The sequence below is a fragment of the Lates calcarifer genome, linkage group LG12, assembly GCF_001640805.2.
Source record: "Lates calcarifer isolate ASB-BC8 linkage group LG12, TLL_Latcal_v3, whole genome shotgun sequence".
Classification (NCBI taxonomy): Eukaryota; Metazoa; Chordata; class Actinopteri; family Centropomidae; genus Lates; species Lates calcarifer.
Window position 1 is genome coordinate 16,615,353 of NC_066844.1, and position 17,336 is coordinate 16,632,688.

The 17,336-nt window shown below is 41.9% G+C and overlaps 3 protein-coding genes and 1 long non-coding RNA gene across 4 annotated transcripts in view; 2 read left to right on the forward strand and 2 right to left on the reverse strand.

Moving 5' to 3' along the window:
• LOC108899664 (interferon-induced GTP-binding protein Mx) overlaps nucleotides 1-16,168 on the reverse strand; it is a 34,319-nt gene extending 18,151 nt beyond the window's left edge. Inside the window, 1 exon segment of the mRNA XM_051074677.1 lies at nucleotides 15,854-16,168. Coding sequence (XP_050930634.1) covers nucleotides 15,854-16,040 — 187 coding nt within the window. The 5' untranslated portion in view covers nucleotides 16,041-16,168.
• Nucleotides 821-1,821, forward strand: LOC127143129 (uncharacterized). The gene is made up of 2 exons (XM_051074679.1): nucleotides 821-1,090; nucleotides 1,178-1,821. The coding sequence occupies exons 1-2, from the start codon at nucleotides 917-919 to the stop codon at nucleotides 1,799-1,801; spliced, it is 798 nt and encodes a 265-aa protein (XP_050930636.1). The 5' UTR covers nucleotides 821-916; the 3' UTR covers nucleotides 1,802-1,821.
• On the forward strand, nucleotides 2,489-5,293 carry LOC108899667 (uncharacterized). The gene is made up of 4 exons (XR_001963593.2): nucleotides 2,489-3,483; nucleotides 3,583-4,050; nucleotides 4,179-4,434; nucleotides 4,564-5,293. It is a non-coding gene; the product is annotated as an uncharacterized LOC108899667 (long non-coding RNA).
• Nucleotides 5,432-10,233, reverse strand: LOC108899662 (interferon-induced GTP-binding protein Mx-like). The gene is given in 15 exon segments (XM_018700219.2): nucleotides 5,432-6,316; nucleotides 6,441-6,653; nucleotides 6,745-6,936; nucleotides 7,064-7,140; nucleotides 7,232-7,390; nucleotides 7,463-7,604; nucleotides 7,697-7,819; nucleotides 7,908-7,958; nucleotides 7,960-7,987; nucleotides 8,086-8,156; nucleotides 8,158-8,285; nucleotides 8,374-8,512; nucleotides 8,923-9,077; nucleotides 9,245-9,382; nucleotides 9,906-10,233. Coding segments are annotated over 15 exon segments (2,028 nt in total). The 5' UTR covers nucleotides 10,093-10,233; the 3' UTR covers nucleotides 5,432-6,091.
• Nucleotides 16,169-17,336: the final 1,168 nt, after the last annotated feature.

The following is a 17,336-nucleotide window of genomic DNA, read 5'->3' on the forward strand; positions in this document are numbered from 1 at the left end:
GGAGAGACTGAATCATCCTACAATTTCAACGTCGGCCAACGAAGACGGACAGGCGATCGTGGACGTGTCATATGGGGCTGGAGTCTATCCTCCCCATTATGATGTTGACATTTCTGGAGAACCAGAACCTGGACGGGCACCAACAAAGAGAGCTAAGAACTGAAACTCTCTCTCAAAGTAGTTCAAAGACTGTGAACAATGGCATATTGGCACAGTCAACTGTAAATAGTTCATGTATATAGTTAATAGTTGATAGTTAATAGTTAAGTGTTAAGTGTTAAGGACTTATAGCTTAAGTGAAAAAGTGCAGCCTCTGTCAGTACGCTCCTCAATGTGCATCAACCTCCTCAAACAAGCACCACCTACCATCATCTAACAAAAACCCTAACCAAACCGCCTCGCTCCACCCTCCACCGACCAACCACCGTCGGTCTTAAACTCTGCCTCCTCACTACAACAGTCATCTGCTGCTCTAGCCTCCACCTGCAGACAGCAGAGAACTGACTCAACAACCAGTTTTGCCAAACTCCACCTCCAGCCTCTGCAAACCAACTGAAATGCCATCCTCCACCCACGGCATCAACCTCCACCGGTAGCTACAGACATATCTCCATCAAAAACGTCTGGAAGCTAACCAAACTGCTTCGCTCCACCCTCCACCGACCAGCCACCGTCGGACTCTGCCTCCTCCCTCCAACAGCCATCTGCTGCTCTAGCCTCCACCTGCAGACAGCAGACAGCTAACAACAGACTCTCCACCGGCAACCAACAACATCCACCGTTGCCAAACTCCACCTCCAGCCTTTGCAAGACAACTGAAATGCCATCCTCCATCCTCCACCCATGGCATAAGCCTCCACCGGTAGCTACAGACATATCTCCATCTAAAACGTCTGGTAGCTAATCCTCTGCCTACATGCTGATGTGTAGAGAGCTGGAACCTGGAATCCTCCACCCAGAGGGTTGGGCTGAGGCTGTCTACCAGAAACCTGCAGTATCACCTCCACCTGAAGATTCCTGCAGACAGCTTCAGTCCGATCCTCCATCTGCCTCTGACAGTTGGATTCATCTCCATTCTTCAACTACACATGTAAGTGGAATAATAACACATTTCCAGTCCTTTATTTGTTTCTGCTTCGTCATACCAAATTAATGTTTATTCCCCTCCACCTCTCAGGATGTTATCAGCAGAGCTGTGTCATGGTCTTATGGATGTGGCCATTTCCAGTATCTCCACCTCACCTCCAACCTCTGCAAGCCAGCTCCATCCTCCACCAACCAGCCACCGTCGGACTCTGCCTCCTCCCTCCAACAGCCATCTGCTGCTCTAGCCTCCACCTGCAGACAGCAGACAGCTGACACCAGACTCTCCATCGGCAACCAACAACATCCACCTTTGCCAAACTCCACCTGCAGCCTCTGCAAGCCAACTGCCATCCTCCACCCACAGCTTCAGCCTCCACCTGTAGCTTCAGATGTATCTCCACCCAAAATGTCAGGAAATTATCTGAATTGCCACCGCTTCACCTGCCACCGTCCAGCCAGCATCAGACTTAAACTCTGCTTACTCACTACAACAGCTACCTGCTGCTCCAGCCTCCACCTGCAGACAGCTGAGACCATGCTCCGTCTACAACCAATTATGACCAACTTTGCCAACCTCCACCTCCAACCTCGGCTGGCATCCTGCAGCTTCCTCCACCTGCAGATTCAAGCAGACAGCCACAGTCCAACCCTCCACCTACATCTTGCCAGCAACATCCACTGGTGTCTCCATCTGCAGATGCTTGCAGCAACCTGACCAACCCCAACTGCTACAAACTGCATGTAAGTGGAACAATGAAACATTCCCAGTCCTTAGTTTGATTCTGTTTTGTATCAGCTCAGTCAAATGTCATGACCTTGTGGATGTGGACATTTCCATAGCCTCCACCCTGTGCCAGGAATCTCCAGCTTCCTCCACCTGCAGATTTTTGCAGATGGCTGAAACCTGACTCCACCACCACCACCTACAGCCTCTGCAAAAACCTTGTAATGCCACCTCCACCGTCAGATTCTGGCAGACAGCTATAGCCCAAGCTTCCACCTCCAGCCTCTTCCAGCAACCTGCAACAACCTCCACCTGCCAATAACTGAAGGCAGCTAACATCCTGCAGCTTCCTCCACCTGTAGATTCTAGCAGACAGCTAAGGACTCTGCCTCCACCTGCAGGCTCTGCAACAATCCTGTGATGCCTCATCCATCAAATTCTGGCAGACAGCTATAGCCCAAGCTTCCACCTCCAGCCTCTTCCTGCAACCTGCAGCCTCCTCCACCTGCAGATGTGTAACCTGTATAACAATATGAGGAAGCAGAGGTAAGTCACACATTTCTCACTTTGAATGTATCTTAACAAACGTAATAACTTAGTATGTACTTTAGAAATTATCAGTCCAAATTGTATTGTATATTTTATCCCACCCTCTTCCAGGATGTTATCAGCAGAACTATGTGGATGTGGCCATTTCCAGTGTCTCCACCCCACCACGAGCCCCTGTCGTCAGCTCACGGTGGATTTTAGTGAAGATGTGTCTGTAGCTGTCTTACAGGTGGAGGCTGAGGCTGTAGGTGGAGGTTTTAGCATCAGCTATCTTCAAGAATCTGCAAGACAAGGAAGCTGCAGGAGGAGCTGGAGGTTGAATTAGCTTGCAGCAATCTGCAGGACTAGATGGGTGGAGGCTGCTGACAGAGCATGTGGAGGGTTTGGCCTTAGTTGTCTTCAACAACTGGCAGGTGGAGGTGGCTGCACGTTGCTGGAAGAGGTTGATGGTGGAAGCTTGGGCTACAGATGTCTACACCTACAGATGCTGGAAGATGGCAAATCAGTAAATGCAGCCGCTGTCAACGAACTCTTAAATCAGCCTCCACCACCTACATCATCTGCCAGGACACTAACAACATCTGCAAGCAACCTGAAGTGCTATGTTCCATCCTCCACCTACATGCTCTGTCAGCAACATCCACCGTGGCCTCCACCTGAAGATTGCTTGCAGTAAGCTGATTCCTCCACCTACAGCCTCTTACAGAAACCTGCAACACAGCCTCCATCTGATGAGTCTGACTATACAAGTATATTCCAAGTCCGCACCTCCAGCCTCAAAAATCTTGTGATGCCACCTCCACCATCATATTCTGGCAGATGTTGGCCCATGTCTCCACCTCCAGCCTCTCCCAACAACCAGCCATCACCTCCACCTGCCAGTTGTTGTAGACAGCTATGGCCAAACCCTTCACCTACATCCGCTGCCAGAATATTCCACTGGGACCTCCACCTATACAGTCAGCATCCTGCAGCCTCCTCCACCCTCAGCTTCTAGCAGGCAGCTAAGACCAAATCCTCTGAGGCTGTCCTCACCTCCACCTGAAGATTCCTGTAGACAGCTTTAGTCTGCTCCTCCATCTACCTCTGACAGTTGGATTCATCTCTGTGCTTCAACTACACATGTAAGTGGAATAATAACACATTTCCAGTCCTTTATTTGTTTCTGTTTTGTGTCATGTCAAGATGATCCAAGAAACATCATCAAACTGTTTCTGTTTCAGGTGCCCATTAAGTCCAACCTGTGTAACCTGCATGGCATGTCTCCTGTGGACCTAGAGCACTAACAAGAAGCAGAGATAAGTAACACATTTGTCACTTTTAATGTATTTTAACAAACTATATGACTTTGTATGTACTTTAGAAATTGTCAGTCTAAATTAATGTTTTTAATCTCTTTTATCCCTCCCTCTTCCAGGATGTCATCAGCAGAGCTACGTCACGATCTTGTAGATGTGGACATTTCCATTGCCTCCATCCTGTGCCAGGAATCTCCAGCTCCCTCCACCTGCAGATTCGTGCAGACAGCTGTGGCCAGACCCTCCACCAACATCTTCTGCCATCAACATGAACTACAACCTCCACCTGCAGATGGCTGAAACCTGACTCCACTACCGCCACCACCACCTACAGCCTCTGCAAAATTCTTGTAATGCAATATCCCACAACGAGGACACTAAGAGGAAGCAGAGGTAAGTCACACATTTCTCACTTTAAATGTATCTTAACAAACGTAATAACTTAGTATGTACTTTAGAAATTGTCAGTCCAAATTGTATTGTATATTTTATCCCACCCTCTTCCTGGATGTTATCAGCAGAGCCGTGTCATGACCTTGTGGATGTAGCCATTTCCATTGCCTCAACCCCACCTCCAACCTCTGCCAGGAAACTTCAGCTTCTTCCACCTGCAGATTCTGGAAGACAGCTAAGGCCAGACTCTCCACCTCCAACCTCTGTCAGAAACCTACAACCCCAGTAAGCCGTTGCCTGAAGCCTCCACCAACAACCTGTGGCCTGTGTGACCTGCATGACATGTCTCCTGTGGAACTACTAGGACACTATGAAGAAGCAGAAGTAAGTCAAACATTTGTCACTTTTAATGTATTTTAACAAACTAAATAACTTTGTATGTACTTTAGAAATTGTCAATCTATCTTGTATGTAAGTCTAAATTCATACGTATTTTATCCCTCCCTCTTCCAGGTTATCTACAGAGTTATGTCCTCCTCCTCCTCATTCTCCAAGTTTCTAACTTCTGCTCCTATCCTCAACTGAGAGTGCTCCCTCACATGGGCTCTTCCACTCAAAACCAAGGTTTGAGCCCATCCAACAAGTCTGTGTCCTTTGACCTCTCTATTGCAAGAAGGAAAATGGAAAGAGAGTCATTGAAATACTTGCCTGCATTAGTCTGTTCTCAGCAAATGCTATAAAAATCATCCAGCTGAAGATTTGCTGTTTTGTCACTATAACAATACAGTTGTGATACTCTAACTAACCATGGTCTGAGTTATTCCTGATATGTCAAAAGCTAATGTGTAAATGTGTGTATTACATTAGCTGCTGAAATAAACATGACGCAGACTGTACAGTGTGTTTTTGATCACTTAACACAAACCATGAAACTGATTTAACACCATAAGAAACATTTTTCTTCATAAAAGAGGATATGTTCACTGATTTATTACTAATGTACTAATGTATTGATATATTATATATTGATATAATAGGTAATGCCAAAAATGCTCACTTGACTTGCTGTGGCATGTAGAGTTGAGCGATATAGAAATACGAAAATATATTTGTAATACTTTCTGTGAAGGTGCATCATAAGCACATTTATAACACATTCTAACACATTTAAAAGGCTTTATAAAACTCTTTAGAAATGTTTATAATAATAACAAGGTTTATAAAGTTTTATAAGTGGTGAAAATAAATATAAATTCAGCATTCATATTGCATTATACCAAAAAGTGAAAATTATCTATAATTAAATTCTTAGACTAAAGCAAAAGGTTCTGTTTCATTTTAACTGAATCACCTCAATGGTCTTATGAGAAAGAAAAATATCTGACATTCACAGTGACTCTTTTATTTTTAATGATGGTCAGAAGGGAAGAGGAAGAAATTATTAGTGTTTAAAAAAATTAACAATTTAAAAATAATAATATTGAAATGTGTTTATAAGTTATATTAATGTCATGTACAAACTGAACCATCTGTTCAACAATGAGAATGTTTCTCTACAAGGAGGTTGCTCCTTCCTACTACAATAAACACAGTGAGACTGAGGAACTAGACTTGTACCAGAACCTAAACCCAATCCCAGGATAAAAGGCTGAGTGAATATGGTGTTGAAGGTGTGAAGGTGGATCAGTGATCCAGAGGTGACACACTGCCAGTGACAGTGGAAATTTTAACAATAGTATTACTCCTTAGATGATACCAATTTTTTTACCTGCAGGAGTCTCCTTCTATAGAAGCATTGGCAAGATACTCCTGAGCTGCTCAGCATTTCTGGCCATCCGTTGGCCATCTTGGTTTTGCTAAATTTATGTTCTACCACCAAAACCCATGCATATACAAGAAAACAGCTTTTTAATAGCTGTCCACTGTAGTAACCACTATGCACGAAAGGGTTAATCATCTGGCAAAAGCATATAATATACTCACTCCACAAACATGAATGTCTGTTAAAAAACAAAATCATTCCATTTGGCTTTGACCTCCTCTAGAACTCCACCAGGTATGTGCGGGCCTTCATGAGGCGTTTGAGGCAACTCTGCAAAGCAGCCCTCTTGCTGCCAGTGTCAAAGTCCTCCTTCAACAAGAACTCCACATTCTCTTTATCCTGGAGCATCTGCAGCATCTCCCTCTGCAGCTGGACAGCAGACTCCTGCAACATCTGGTAGCGAATCACCAGCGGGATCTGGTCAGCCAGACGCTGGCTGGCAATCTGAAGGAGGAAATAGAAAAGTTTGACAGAGGTTGGTCAAAGTCATTTGCACTAATTGAAAAATCGTAGACAGTGTATTGTCAATATTTTCCCCCATGAATCACCCCTTCAAATTAAAACTTACTTTGTAATAGGACTTCAGATGCAACTTTAGCTGCTGAAATGTTGCATGACAATCCATGCTGTGTGTTCTGATACATTCATCAACTAGAAAGGTTTTACTTTCATGATTATTATCAACATCTTCCTTGTCCTCTTCTCTCTTGCTCTCACTCAAACTGCTGCTGTAGGCTTTGGAGTTCAGCAGTAAACAATCATCTCCATCAGACAAAAGAAACTATTGAAGAAAAAAAAAGGCAGGACTGTTTTTTTTTAAACCTTACTGTCACTGTTCTTGTTCATGAATCTTTGCTCTAAATGAATCTTACCCTGTCATATAATTGAAGAAGTGCCAAGAGTCCATCCCCTTTCTTCTCCTCCTTCTCCTCTCTCTTTCTGTCACTCAAACTGCTGCTGTAGGTTCTGTCCTGGGAATAAACCATCATCTCCATCTTGAACTGGGTTCTCAGCATGGACTCTGCAGTGGACTCTTTTTCTTGTTTAATGGCTTCAACCTTTGCCTGGAAAATGAGAGTTTTGTCAGACTGTACACTGGCTGTCAGAATGTGTTTTTTATCATTCATTCATAAGTTGTAATCACTATTAAATTATAAGAATGTCTGTATCAGATTCATAGATGATGATCACCTTGGCTGTTTTCATGAGGTTAGGAAATCCAATGAAGCTACTGTGGGCCAGCTGTATGAAGGCCTTCCTAACAGCATCTGGAGGAAATGGACAATGCAGCAATATGCAGCATGTTGATTTACATTGAGCCCTTCAGAGCAATAGAAAAAACACAGTAAATCAATGTACCTCCAATATCCTTGAGTTTCTGGACAGCTGGTTCTTCCAGCTGTTTGATCTGCTCCTTGACCATGACCTCAAAGGTCTTGTAGTTGATGAAGCCCGGCAGCTCTCTCCCACGGTACCTCTCTTCATACTCCTCCACTTCTCTATCAATTCTTTTGTTACCTGAGACACACAAACATACAGTATATTTCAGACTCCAGCTGATGGACAACTGCACCAAAATGTAACACTCACCGTTTAGCCCTGATTGGTCCAAGTGGATGTTCCACCTCCCAAACTCTCTTCTGAGTGTGGAAAAGACATTGAGTTTGTCTCCACACTGGAGCTCCTCTCCTGCAGCCAGATTGATGGCGTCTTGGGTGAATGCTGTCACTTTCTAGAGGAAACGTGACAGCGGGGACAGCTGTTTAAAATGTTTATTAAACAAATCTTAATATTGCTGGTGTTAGGTAACGTAAGAACACTCACATCAATGAGGTAGACGAGTCTCTCAGCTGCATCAGTTGGCGGCCCATTGCCATATCTCTCCATCTCTGCCTGAGTCTGTGCTAGTTTCTCTTCTATCTGCTCTTCTAGTCGAGGCAGAGATCTCTGAAAAACACAGCAGAGGTCAAACAAACATCAAAAGTGAGCCAAGTAATGTACAGTTAACTGTTACATTGATGGAATACAAATTCACCTCAATGTGATGCACCAACTCAAGTGTGAGCTTCTCAGCCAGTTTAGGAACTGGTGGCATGGCCGTCATTATAGAGAGTGCTACAGCAAGAAGAAAAAAACTACTGAGTACATGTGATGTGACATATAAAAAAGTCAAATACAATATTTGTACAAATTATCATAAAGAAATAACTTACTGGAAATGAACATGATCTTGGAAGAAGGCTTTCTCTCTTTCCATTGCTTCAGTCAGAGACACCTTCTCCTGTGATCTCTTTCTGACCCCTGCACTTGACGATCATGTAGCCCTTCTTCAGGTGGATGACCTCATTATGGACAATGTCAACCACTGTCTCTTCTGTGCCTTTGTCCACCAGATCAGGCTTGGTCAAGATACCTGACAAAGAGGAGAGACAGACATAGGGACAGTGAACTATCTAAAGAGCAAGTGGTTTGAACCTTTTCCCAAAATCTAATCTATTTACCCAAAGTCCTCTCTCCATCAGGATCCACCTCCTGTGCCATCTTCAAAGCCTCTGTGGTTGCTATGTCCACGTTGCATGGAACAACCACCAGGCTGATGGTTTCTTGTCTTTTGATGAACTTCTGGATCAGTCTCTTTATCTGAAAGAATCAATTCATATTGTGTATCAAGTTATGAGTTGTACAACTTTCAAATCACAGTTGTGCTGTTCTAATCACATGATGAATTGATATTACAGGACCTAAAAGTCCATAGTCTTCCTAGCAATCTCAGGCTTTAAAAACATTAAAGTGTTCAGAGGTTTGTGTGGTAGTCTTAATGCCGTTTTGACCTGAGGGTCTGGCTGATGGAGAAGTCAATATAATGTGAAGTAATTTATGTTGTGTAGGGGTGAGAAACACAGGGCCCAGTTTTTTGTAGATTTCTGGTTTAGGCTGGAGAATCCACAAACTTCAATAACAACATTTTTCCTTGGAACAACTTTCTGCCAGAGAAATCCCTCCGATGTAAAGTGTTGACAGCATGTTTTGGGGACACTGAACTAGCATACCTGATCTCCAATATTCTCTGGTTGTCCTTTTACAGCCACCCTGGCGATGCCAGGCAGGTCAATGAGTGTCAGATCTGGAACATCAGGAGAGGCGATCTCCAGACTGATCAGGTCGTCACTGATCCCCACACCGACCCCAGCCAGTTCATCCTGAGCTGCAGAGAGAGAGAACATGATGATGACTACAGGAGGAAAGAGGTGTTGATTACTGAAGAGAAAATAAAAATGCAACTACCAGTCACCTCAATAACTTCAGTACTTGTCTTTTGTTTTGAGACATTTAAATGCTGTTTGGATTCCACCTCACTTCTGTGCAGTGTACCTTCTCGAATCTTTTTCTCCACATCTGCTGGGTCGTCAATCTCTTCCCTATAGTATTGGTGGCTTATCTTTCCATGCCACCTCTCTCCTTCTTTTTTTCTTTTCATTTTCAGTTCGAGAGGACATCTTGTCACAATTCCTGAATTAAAGAACAGTAAGAACAAGACAACTGACAAGTGAAATCCTGTGTACTTGGGGAAGCTGTGAAAAGTGGTAGGATATCTCAGATATCACAGCAGTCATTCGGATAAAATCTGTATTGAAATTACACATAGGCTACACATTATGTTAGGGGCTATAATTAGAGTCAAATAGGACTGGACCAACTTCAATACTTGCTTGTAACCTCACCACCAAAATTTTGGTTGAAATTGCTATCACTCTCAGTGATAAGTTTTTAATTCTTTGTGATGTAAAAAAGTTTTTTAAGATCAGCAATGGCAGGAGTGAAAACAAAAATTCTTTATGTGTACAGTATATATGGATGGATCCCCAATTACAATAGTAATCAATAGGTGTAAATGAGATCACACAGTACAGCTTATAGCTTTAAGAGTTCCTCATACTAACTCTGAACTGGAGCTAACTGGTTTGCAATAGTACACACCTCATTACTGGAGCAAATTGCAAAAGAGAGAAAGAGTTTTCTCTTAGTGACCTACCACTTCCTCTTGGTAGAGCCACCCCTGACAGCGCCTCCAGCACAGAGCTTTTCCCCGAGCTTTGGTCTCCTATCACGGCGATAGCAGGCAACGCCAGGTCCTTCTCCACACCGAGAGAGCGAAGAGAGTCTATGAGGTCAATGCAGGGACGCACCTTCTCCTCATACTGTTGGTTCAGGGTGTTCATGGTGATGACTTCTCGTCAGCTGTTGAGAAATACTGTTTAGAAATAAACCTGCAGCGTAAAAGTTCGTCACTCGGCTACAACCCCAGCAGCTGTTGTGCTCAAAAGTGATTGGCCGCCAAAATCTCGTTTCCATCCGCGGGAGCGCGCACGGCGCCTGTCAAGGCTTTTTACACGGCTACAGCTGCTTTTATCTGGATCAAGAGCGTGTTCATGGTGATGACTTCTGCTCTTCTGATTGGACAGAGGCAGTTTAATTAATTAATTAATTAATCAATTAATTAAAAGAAGGCCGGGCTGATGTGTGTCCGGGAAAACAATGCGAGAGAAATCAAAACTTGACTTTCATTTCCCTGACTTTCATTTATCTGCTTGTGGGTGCAACTATATAAACAATCATCTGACAAATGCCACAATTTTGATGATTTGATTTAATGATTATAAATAAACCTACATTCAGCCCACCTGTAAATTCACATTATTATGTAAAATTGATGACCAATTGCACTGCATTTATGTTTTATATTTACATTTACTCTTTTAGCAGACACTTTTATCCAAAACAACTTACACTGTTAGGGACAACACTGAGGCTTCAGTGCAGTAGGAGACCTTTAAGTAAATCTAAGTGTTAAATCTATAAGGCAAAATGCAGGGAGATGAATTGAAGGTGCACCATAAATGCATAGTAAGTGCTATTTCAGCATGGAGAGGAGGTGCTCTTGGAAGAGAAAGATTCTTGGGCAACAGAGTGTGCACCTACTGCAGAAGCTCACCTCTTTTAGAGTTTGTAATGTTATTTTAACCATCTTTTATCAGTCTTTCATTGAAAGTCTTTTAACCTTTTATTTGTTGGTTCAGATGGCTTTCTGTGAAAGACAGTATAGTGAAGGCCTGCTCCAAATCCAGCAGGGAGACTTGTGCTCTCTTTGGGAGAAACATGTTGCCCAGAAAGCAAAATTATTATTTATTTTATTAATTTACTATTTATTTCTGATTTCACATTTCACAAAACAAAACTACATTTCAGAAAACACAACAACACGTCAGATTATGGAAAGGGAGGGACAACACCTCTTGTATTATTGACATTAGGTAAAGCAAACACAAAAAATGTACTGGCACCACTATATAGCATAGCACCCTTTATAAGAGTTTATATGTTAACTAATTAATTAATTAATTCTAATAATTAATGTCCTTGATTCATTGCTCTGATGTGAATCAATAATTACAGTGCCTATAGGGCTCTCAGGATGAAAAAAAATCTTTCTGGCTAGTCATACATAATTACCCCATTAATAAAATCATTAACCCTTCGATTACTAATTATGTCCAACGAAAAGAAATAAAGAAATGTTACATAATGTCCTAATTATAACATATAATAATTTAGCAACTTCCTCTGGTTTTAAGAGTTACTCTGGAGTTGTGTTGTGCTGAAGTTGTGTATGTTCATGCTGAATTCAGTCAACAACATGCGTGCCTTTGACAGACGCTTAAGGCGGTTATGATGGTTGGTTCTCTCAGTTTTTATCCTGGAGTCCTCTCGAAGCAGGGACTCAGTTTTCTCCTTGTCTTGAAGCATCTGCAGCATCTCCCTCTGCAGCTGGACAGCAGACTCCTGCAGCATCTGGTAGCGGATCACCAGCGGGATCTGGTCAGCCAGACGCTGACTCGCAATCTGTGGTTTGGAGAGAAGAAAGGTGGTGCTCTATATTTTGGTGTTTTTGGGTCGGACTTCAAAATAACAGCTGTTCTTTATGTAAATTCCTTGCCTTTTCACTGTATGTAAAATGTGTATGTATGTATTAAACACTGTGCAGAACCTGTAAATGTCTGTAGATGACTCTTACCTGGTAATAGGATTTAAGGTGTTTTGTCATTTCTTTAAGCGTGGCCCCACTCTCATTATTGCTTGCAGTGCTTTTGTTAATTGGTGTAGCCATGAAAACAGTCTGTTCCTCTTCCCTCTTCCGCTTTCCCAGCTTCTTGCTGTATGTGCTGTCCTGTGTGTAAACAATCATCTCCATCTTAAACTGAGTCCTCAGCATGGACTCTGCCACAGCCTCCTTCTCCTTTCTGATGGCTTCAATCTTCATCTAAAGGACATACAAATTTGTCAATTAGTCATGCATTGAGTTATTTCAGTCATACTTATGAAGAAGAAACTGACATTGAAGATGATACCTTGGCTGTCTTAATGAGGTTAGGAAATCCAACCAAGCTGCTCTGTGCCAACTTGAACATCTCTTTCATCACAATTTCTTAGACAAACAAACAAAAACATACAAATCAGACACAGTGAAAAAGACAAGTACAATAATATCTGGAAGGTCTTATATACTTAGATAACCTGCAAGTCATTGCAGCATCATGATAAGACATACCTGACACCTCCTTGAGTTTCTGGACAGCTGGTTCTTCCAGCTGTTTGATCTGCTCTTTGACCATGTCCTCAAAGGTCTTGTAGTTGATGAAACCTGGCAGCTCTCTTCCACGGTACTTTCGTTCATACTGAGCCACCTCTCTCTCAATATTCCAGTGAACTGCAATAATAATGCAATAATATCCACATTATTTTTGTATTTGAAAATGTGAAATAGTTTGCTTTGGCCTCATTCCTTAAACCCACCTGTCACTGTACCTGCCTTTTGTCGCTAGTCTTTTGTCAGTGTGCCTGATTAGTTTCCTGAGTTTTGCTTGCCAGCCTTCCTGAACCTCACCTTTTTCCACATGTCTGAATGTAAGCCTATTTTCTTATATAAAGAGGATCTTTTTTGACTTAGCCTGTCTGTGTATCTACATTTGAGTCCTCCTCTGTCTGTGTTGTGATCAGCTATCAGTGACATGTTCACACCAATAAGAAAAAATGCATTTTAAAAAACAACAAAATCTTACAACATCAGTTTGCATTTCATATCAGATTACAAAAATCATGTAATGACCAAGTTGTTAATGCACTTACATGTTAGTCCAGAGTTGTTTATGGTCTCTTTCCATACTGAAAACTCTTTTCTGAGTATGGAAAATATATTGGTCCTGACTCCAGATTTTAGATCCTCCCCTCTTGTGAGGTTGATAACATCGTATGTAAACTCTGTCACCCTCTAAAATATCAACAGGTTCAGATGAAAGAACAGGACAAATGATTATGAATGTATATCCTATTATGAGGACTTATCTAAGAAGCTCAAATCACTTTGGTTACACTTTTGATCAGGAGGTGCATCTGTATGTGTAGAAAGAACCATCTAGTAAACTCACATCAATGAGGTAACCAAGTCTCTCAGTTGCACCAGAAGGGGGTCCACTGCCGTATCTGTCCAGGTCCTCTCTGGTCTTTTTTAGTTTCCTCCCTATCTGCTCCTCCAGTCGAGGTAGAGATGTCTGCAAATCACACAGGGGTCAAAACATCTACATCTGAAGCGGGTAAAGTAATCTATAGAGAATCCTTCAAGTGAACTATTCACCTGGATATGATGCACCAGCTCAAGGGTGAGTTTTTCTGCCAGTTTAGGAACAGTGGCATAACCTTCATCATAGAGAATCCTACAGTTAAAAATGAAAAGTCACTGTGTACACGCTACACAAACTGTCAAACCTCAAATCATTCACACAATAACCAAAAAGAATGAACTTACTGGAAATGCGCATGATCTTTGAAGAAGGCTTCTTCTCTTTCCATTGCTTCAGTCAGAGACACCTTCTCTGTGATCTCTTTCTGACCCCTGCACCTGACAATCATGTAGCCCTTCTTCAGGTGGATGACCTCATTATGGACTACTTCAACCACTGTCTCCTCTGTGCCTTTGTCCACCAGATCAGGCTTGGTCAAGATACCTGAGAGAGAGGGAAAGAGGGGGTTGGGGTGGGGGGTCACTCAGAACAACAATGAGCTAAGGACTGTCCAGAACTTTTCTAATGCTGTGTTTAAGACAACGATGAACCATATGGATGTCCACAGACATATACAGTTTTATTGTCTTTACAACGAATACATAAACAAGTAAATCCAACTGTTTGCTATTGTTGAGCAACACACAAAATATCTAAAGTGAATGTACTTCTATTTGTGGTAAATGTTTCAGTGCAGGGGAACCCATTGACAAGCTGACAGTCATCTTAATTTTGGAGTCCTGGTGAAAAAGACAGACTGTGTGAAGCTTTAGATACATAAGACTGAATAATAATGTGATTGGTCGCACTGGTTGGACATTCCTACCACAGTTAGTAGATTATGTCATATTTCTGACTGTTAACTGTAATGATGGCAACTTCGCCAATACATTAAGAATGCAAATATATCACATACAATAGTAAATGACTTGTTAGAAATAACTCAATAGCCTACTGTCCCTCATAATGGAGGCCACCATGATTGTAGTTGATATGACCTCCTACCTATGAATACCTACCTACCCTTATGTTCATGCAATCAAGTAATTTTTTTGTTTAAGTCAGAGCTTGCAATTTCCAACTGTCCAACATGTCATGAATGAAACATACAGTCAGATCTATTTACCCAAAGTCCTCTCTCCATCAGGATCCACCTCCTGTGCCATCTTCAAAGCCTCTGTGGTTGCTATGTCCACGTTGCATGGAACAACCACCAGGCTGATGGTTTCTTGTCTTTTGATGAACTTCTGAATCAGTCTTTTTATCTGAAAGAATTAATCCATATTATATCAATTGTAAATATAAAGATTACAACTACTGCATCACCATTGTGTTTGGGACTGTGCTAATCAACTAATGAACATATTGTAATGTACTGAATATATTAGAACAAGACTAAAAATCTAAAGTCAAACTAATGGCCCTGTGATGTTGTGGTAGGCATTACACACAACATAACAACATTGCTGAACGTATTAAAAATGGAGGAAAATCTTAGATTCTTATCACTAGTGCTGCAATAATAATAAATTAATAAATCTGTATAATAATAGAACAAGCTAACTCTACATTGCAATAAAAGGGCAACGCGTCATATTTATATCCAAATCCAGCTTTGGCTTCATTCTATATATCACACATATAAATTATGTCATACACACAGAGATACACACAAAGTTCATGGCCCATGTAGTTTTTCATTTTAGTTGCATTAATAACCACAGGAAATTTGAACATTAGGATTCTGCAGTGCTCAATTAACATACCTGGTCTCCAATGTTTTCCGCTTGTCCCTTTACAGCCACCCTGGCAATGCCAGGCAAGTCAATGAGTGTCAGGTCTGGGACATCAGGAGAGGCGATCTCCAGACTGATCAGCTCATCACTGATCCCAGCACCAAGCCCCGCCAATATCACTTGAGCTGGAGGGAAAGGATATGATATAAACAAAGGACAAAGCAAATTGAACTACCTTAACCATCTCTAACACCTTGCTTTTGTCAGTAACATTTAAAAATGCTATACACTATACCATCTCGAATCTTTTTCTCCACATGTGCAGGATCCTGTATCTCATCAGAACTGCCCCGGTAGCTTATCTTCCCGTACCACTCCTCTCCTTCTTTCTGTCTCTTCATCTTCAGCTCAAGAGGACACCTTGTCACAATGCCTGTAATAGGAGAGAGTGAATGATGCCACAGGTGGAAAAATGTGAAATCCAGTATAATTGGTGAAATTATTATTATTTTTTAAAAATGGTTAGATGATAGGCCAAGGAACAAATGACTGACAGGGCTTTAAAAAACGATTATTGTCATTTTGAGCTACTAGCCCCCATATTTAAGAGTTTTCTTTTAATGACCTACCACTTCCTCTTGGCAGAGCCACCCCCGACAGCGCCTCCAGCACAGAGCTCTTCCCCGAGCTTTGGTCTCCTATGACGGCGATAGCAGGCAGATCCAAGTCCTTCTCCACACCGAGAGAGCGAAGAGAGTCTATGAGGTCGATGCAGGGACGCACCCTCTCCTCATACTGTTGGTTCAGAGACGCCATGGTGAGGAGTTAGGTCTCCTGTATAAAGGAAACTAAAAAATTCGAAATGAATACAGTTGCTACAGTGGGAGACAGTCCGACTGTACAACGAGAGTTTTTACTGAGCTCCGTGTGACTGACACAGACAGGGGGAAGGGCCAGAGAAAAACAAAACTTTATTTAAGTTTCGTTTCTGCGGCTTGACATGCAATGTGGAGGATGATGATTTTCCACAACTTGGCAACTCAAAAGCTTTTCTAATTTAATTTTTTCTAATCTAACTGATCTATAAAGTGTTAGTAAATGATTTAACCATTAAAAAAGCTGTTTAATTACTTTATAAATGGTGCCTTACCAGAAAATGGTACTAATGTTACAAAATAATAATAATAATAATAATAATAATAATAATAATAGAGGCAATGTGGTGAATCAAACTAACTAACTATATTGTTCACCATATTTGTTTCAATAACCACATCAAAGACATGCAGGGTATGACAGTCAAATGCCAAACAGGAAAATCTTGTTGCCTGGAGGTGTGTAACTTATAAACAGCTAAAGGCGCGTGATATTTTAGCACCACATCAACAAGCTACAACATACACTGTGTATATAATCATGGAAGGGAGTAGCCACTGATGTTCACAGACTGTGGGAAATGATAGTGGTACTGATGCACTGCAGCCACAAGATGGCCTCATTATTACAGTAATCCTGTCTGTTTTCTCTAGGCAGTTGTTTTGTACAGTATACTAGTGCTATTATTACTGCACTGATAAAACCAACAATAGCTTTCATATGCAAAGATCTTTGTGCTGGTTATAAAGACACTGTGTATATATTTTGCCATCTGTGTCTCTCCGTACACAACGTGTTTGTCCATATACAAGCGTAGTGCAGTTTGTGATTAGACGTCCCTCTTGTTTGACACAAGTTTTATCACATGTGGTGTCAGTGCTACATGGATCTAGTGCCTACGGGAGAAATGAGGTTGCAAAGCACATTATGTAATGCCTCATTATTTGGTAGATTTGGGGGCGGCACAGTGGTGCAGTGGTTAGAACTGTCGCCTCACAGTAAGAAGGTTCTGTATTCGAACTCTGGTTTGCTTTTCTGTGTTGAGTTTGCATGCTCTTCCTGTGACTCCAGCTTCATCCCACAGTCCAAAAACATGCAGATTAGGTTAAATGGTGGAGTTTGTATTACCTGTAGGTGTGAATGTGAGTGTGAATGGTTGTTTATTTCTATAGGGTTGGCCCTGCGATGGACTGAAAATCTGTTCAGGGTGTATCCTGCCTCTTTCCCAATGTCAGC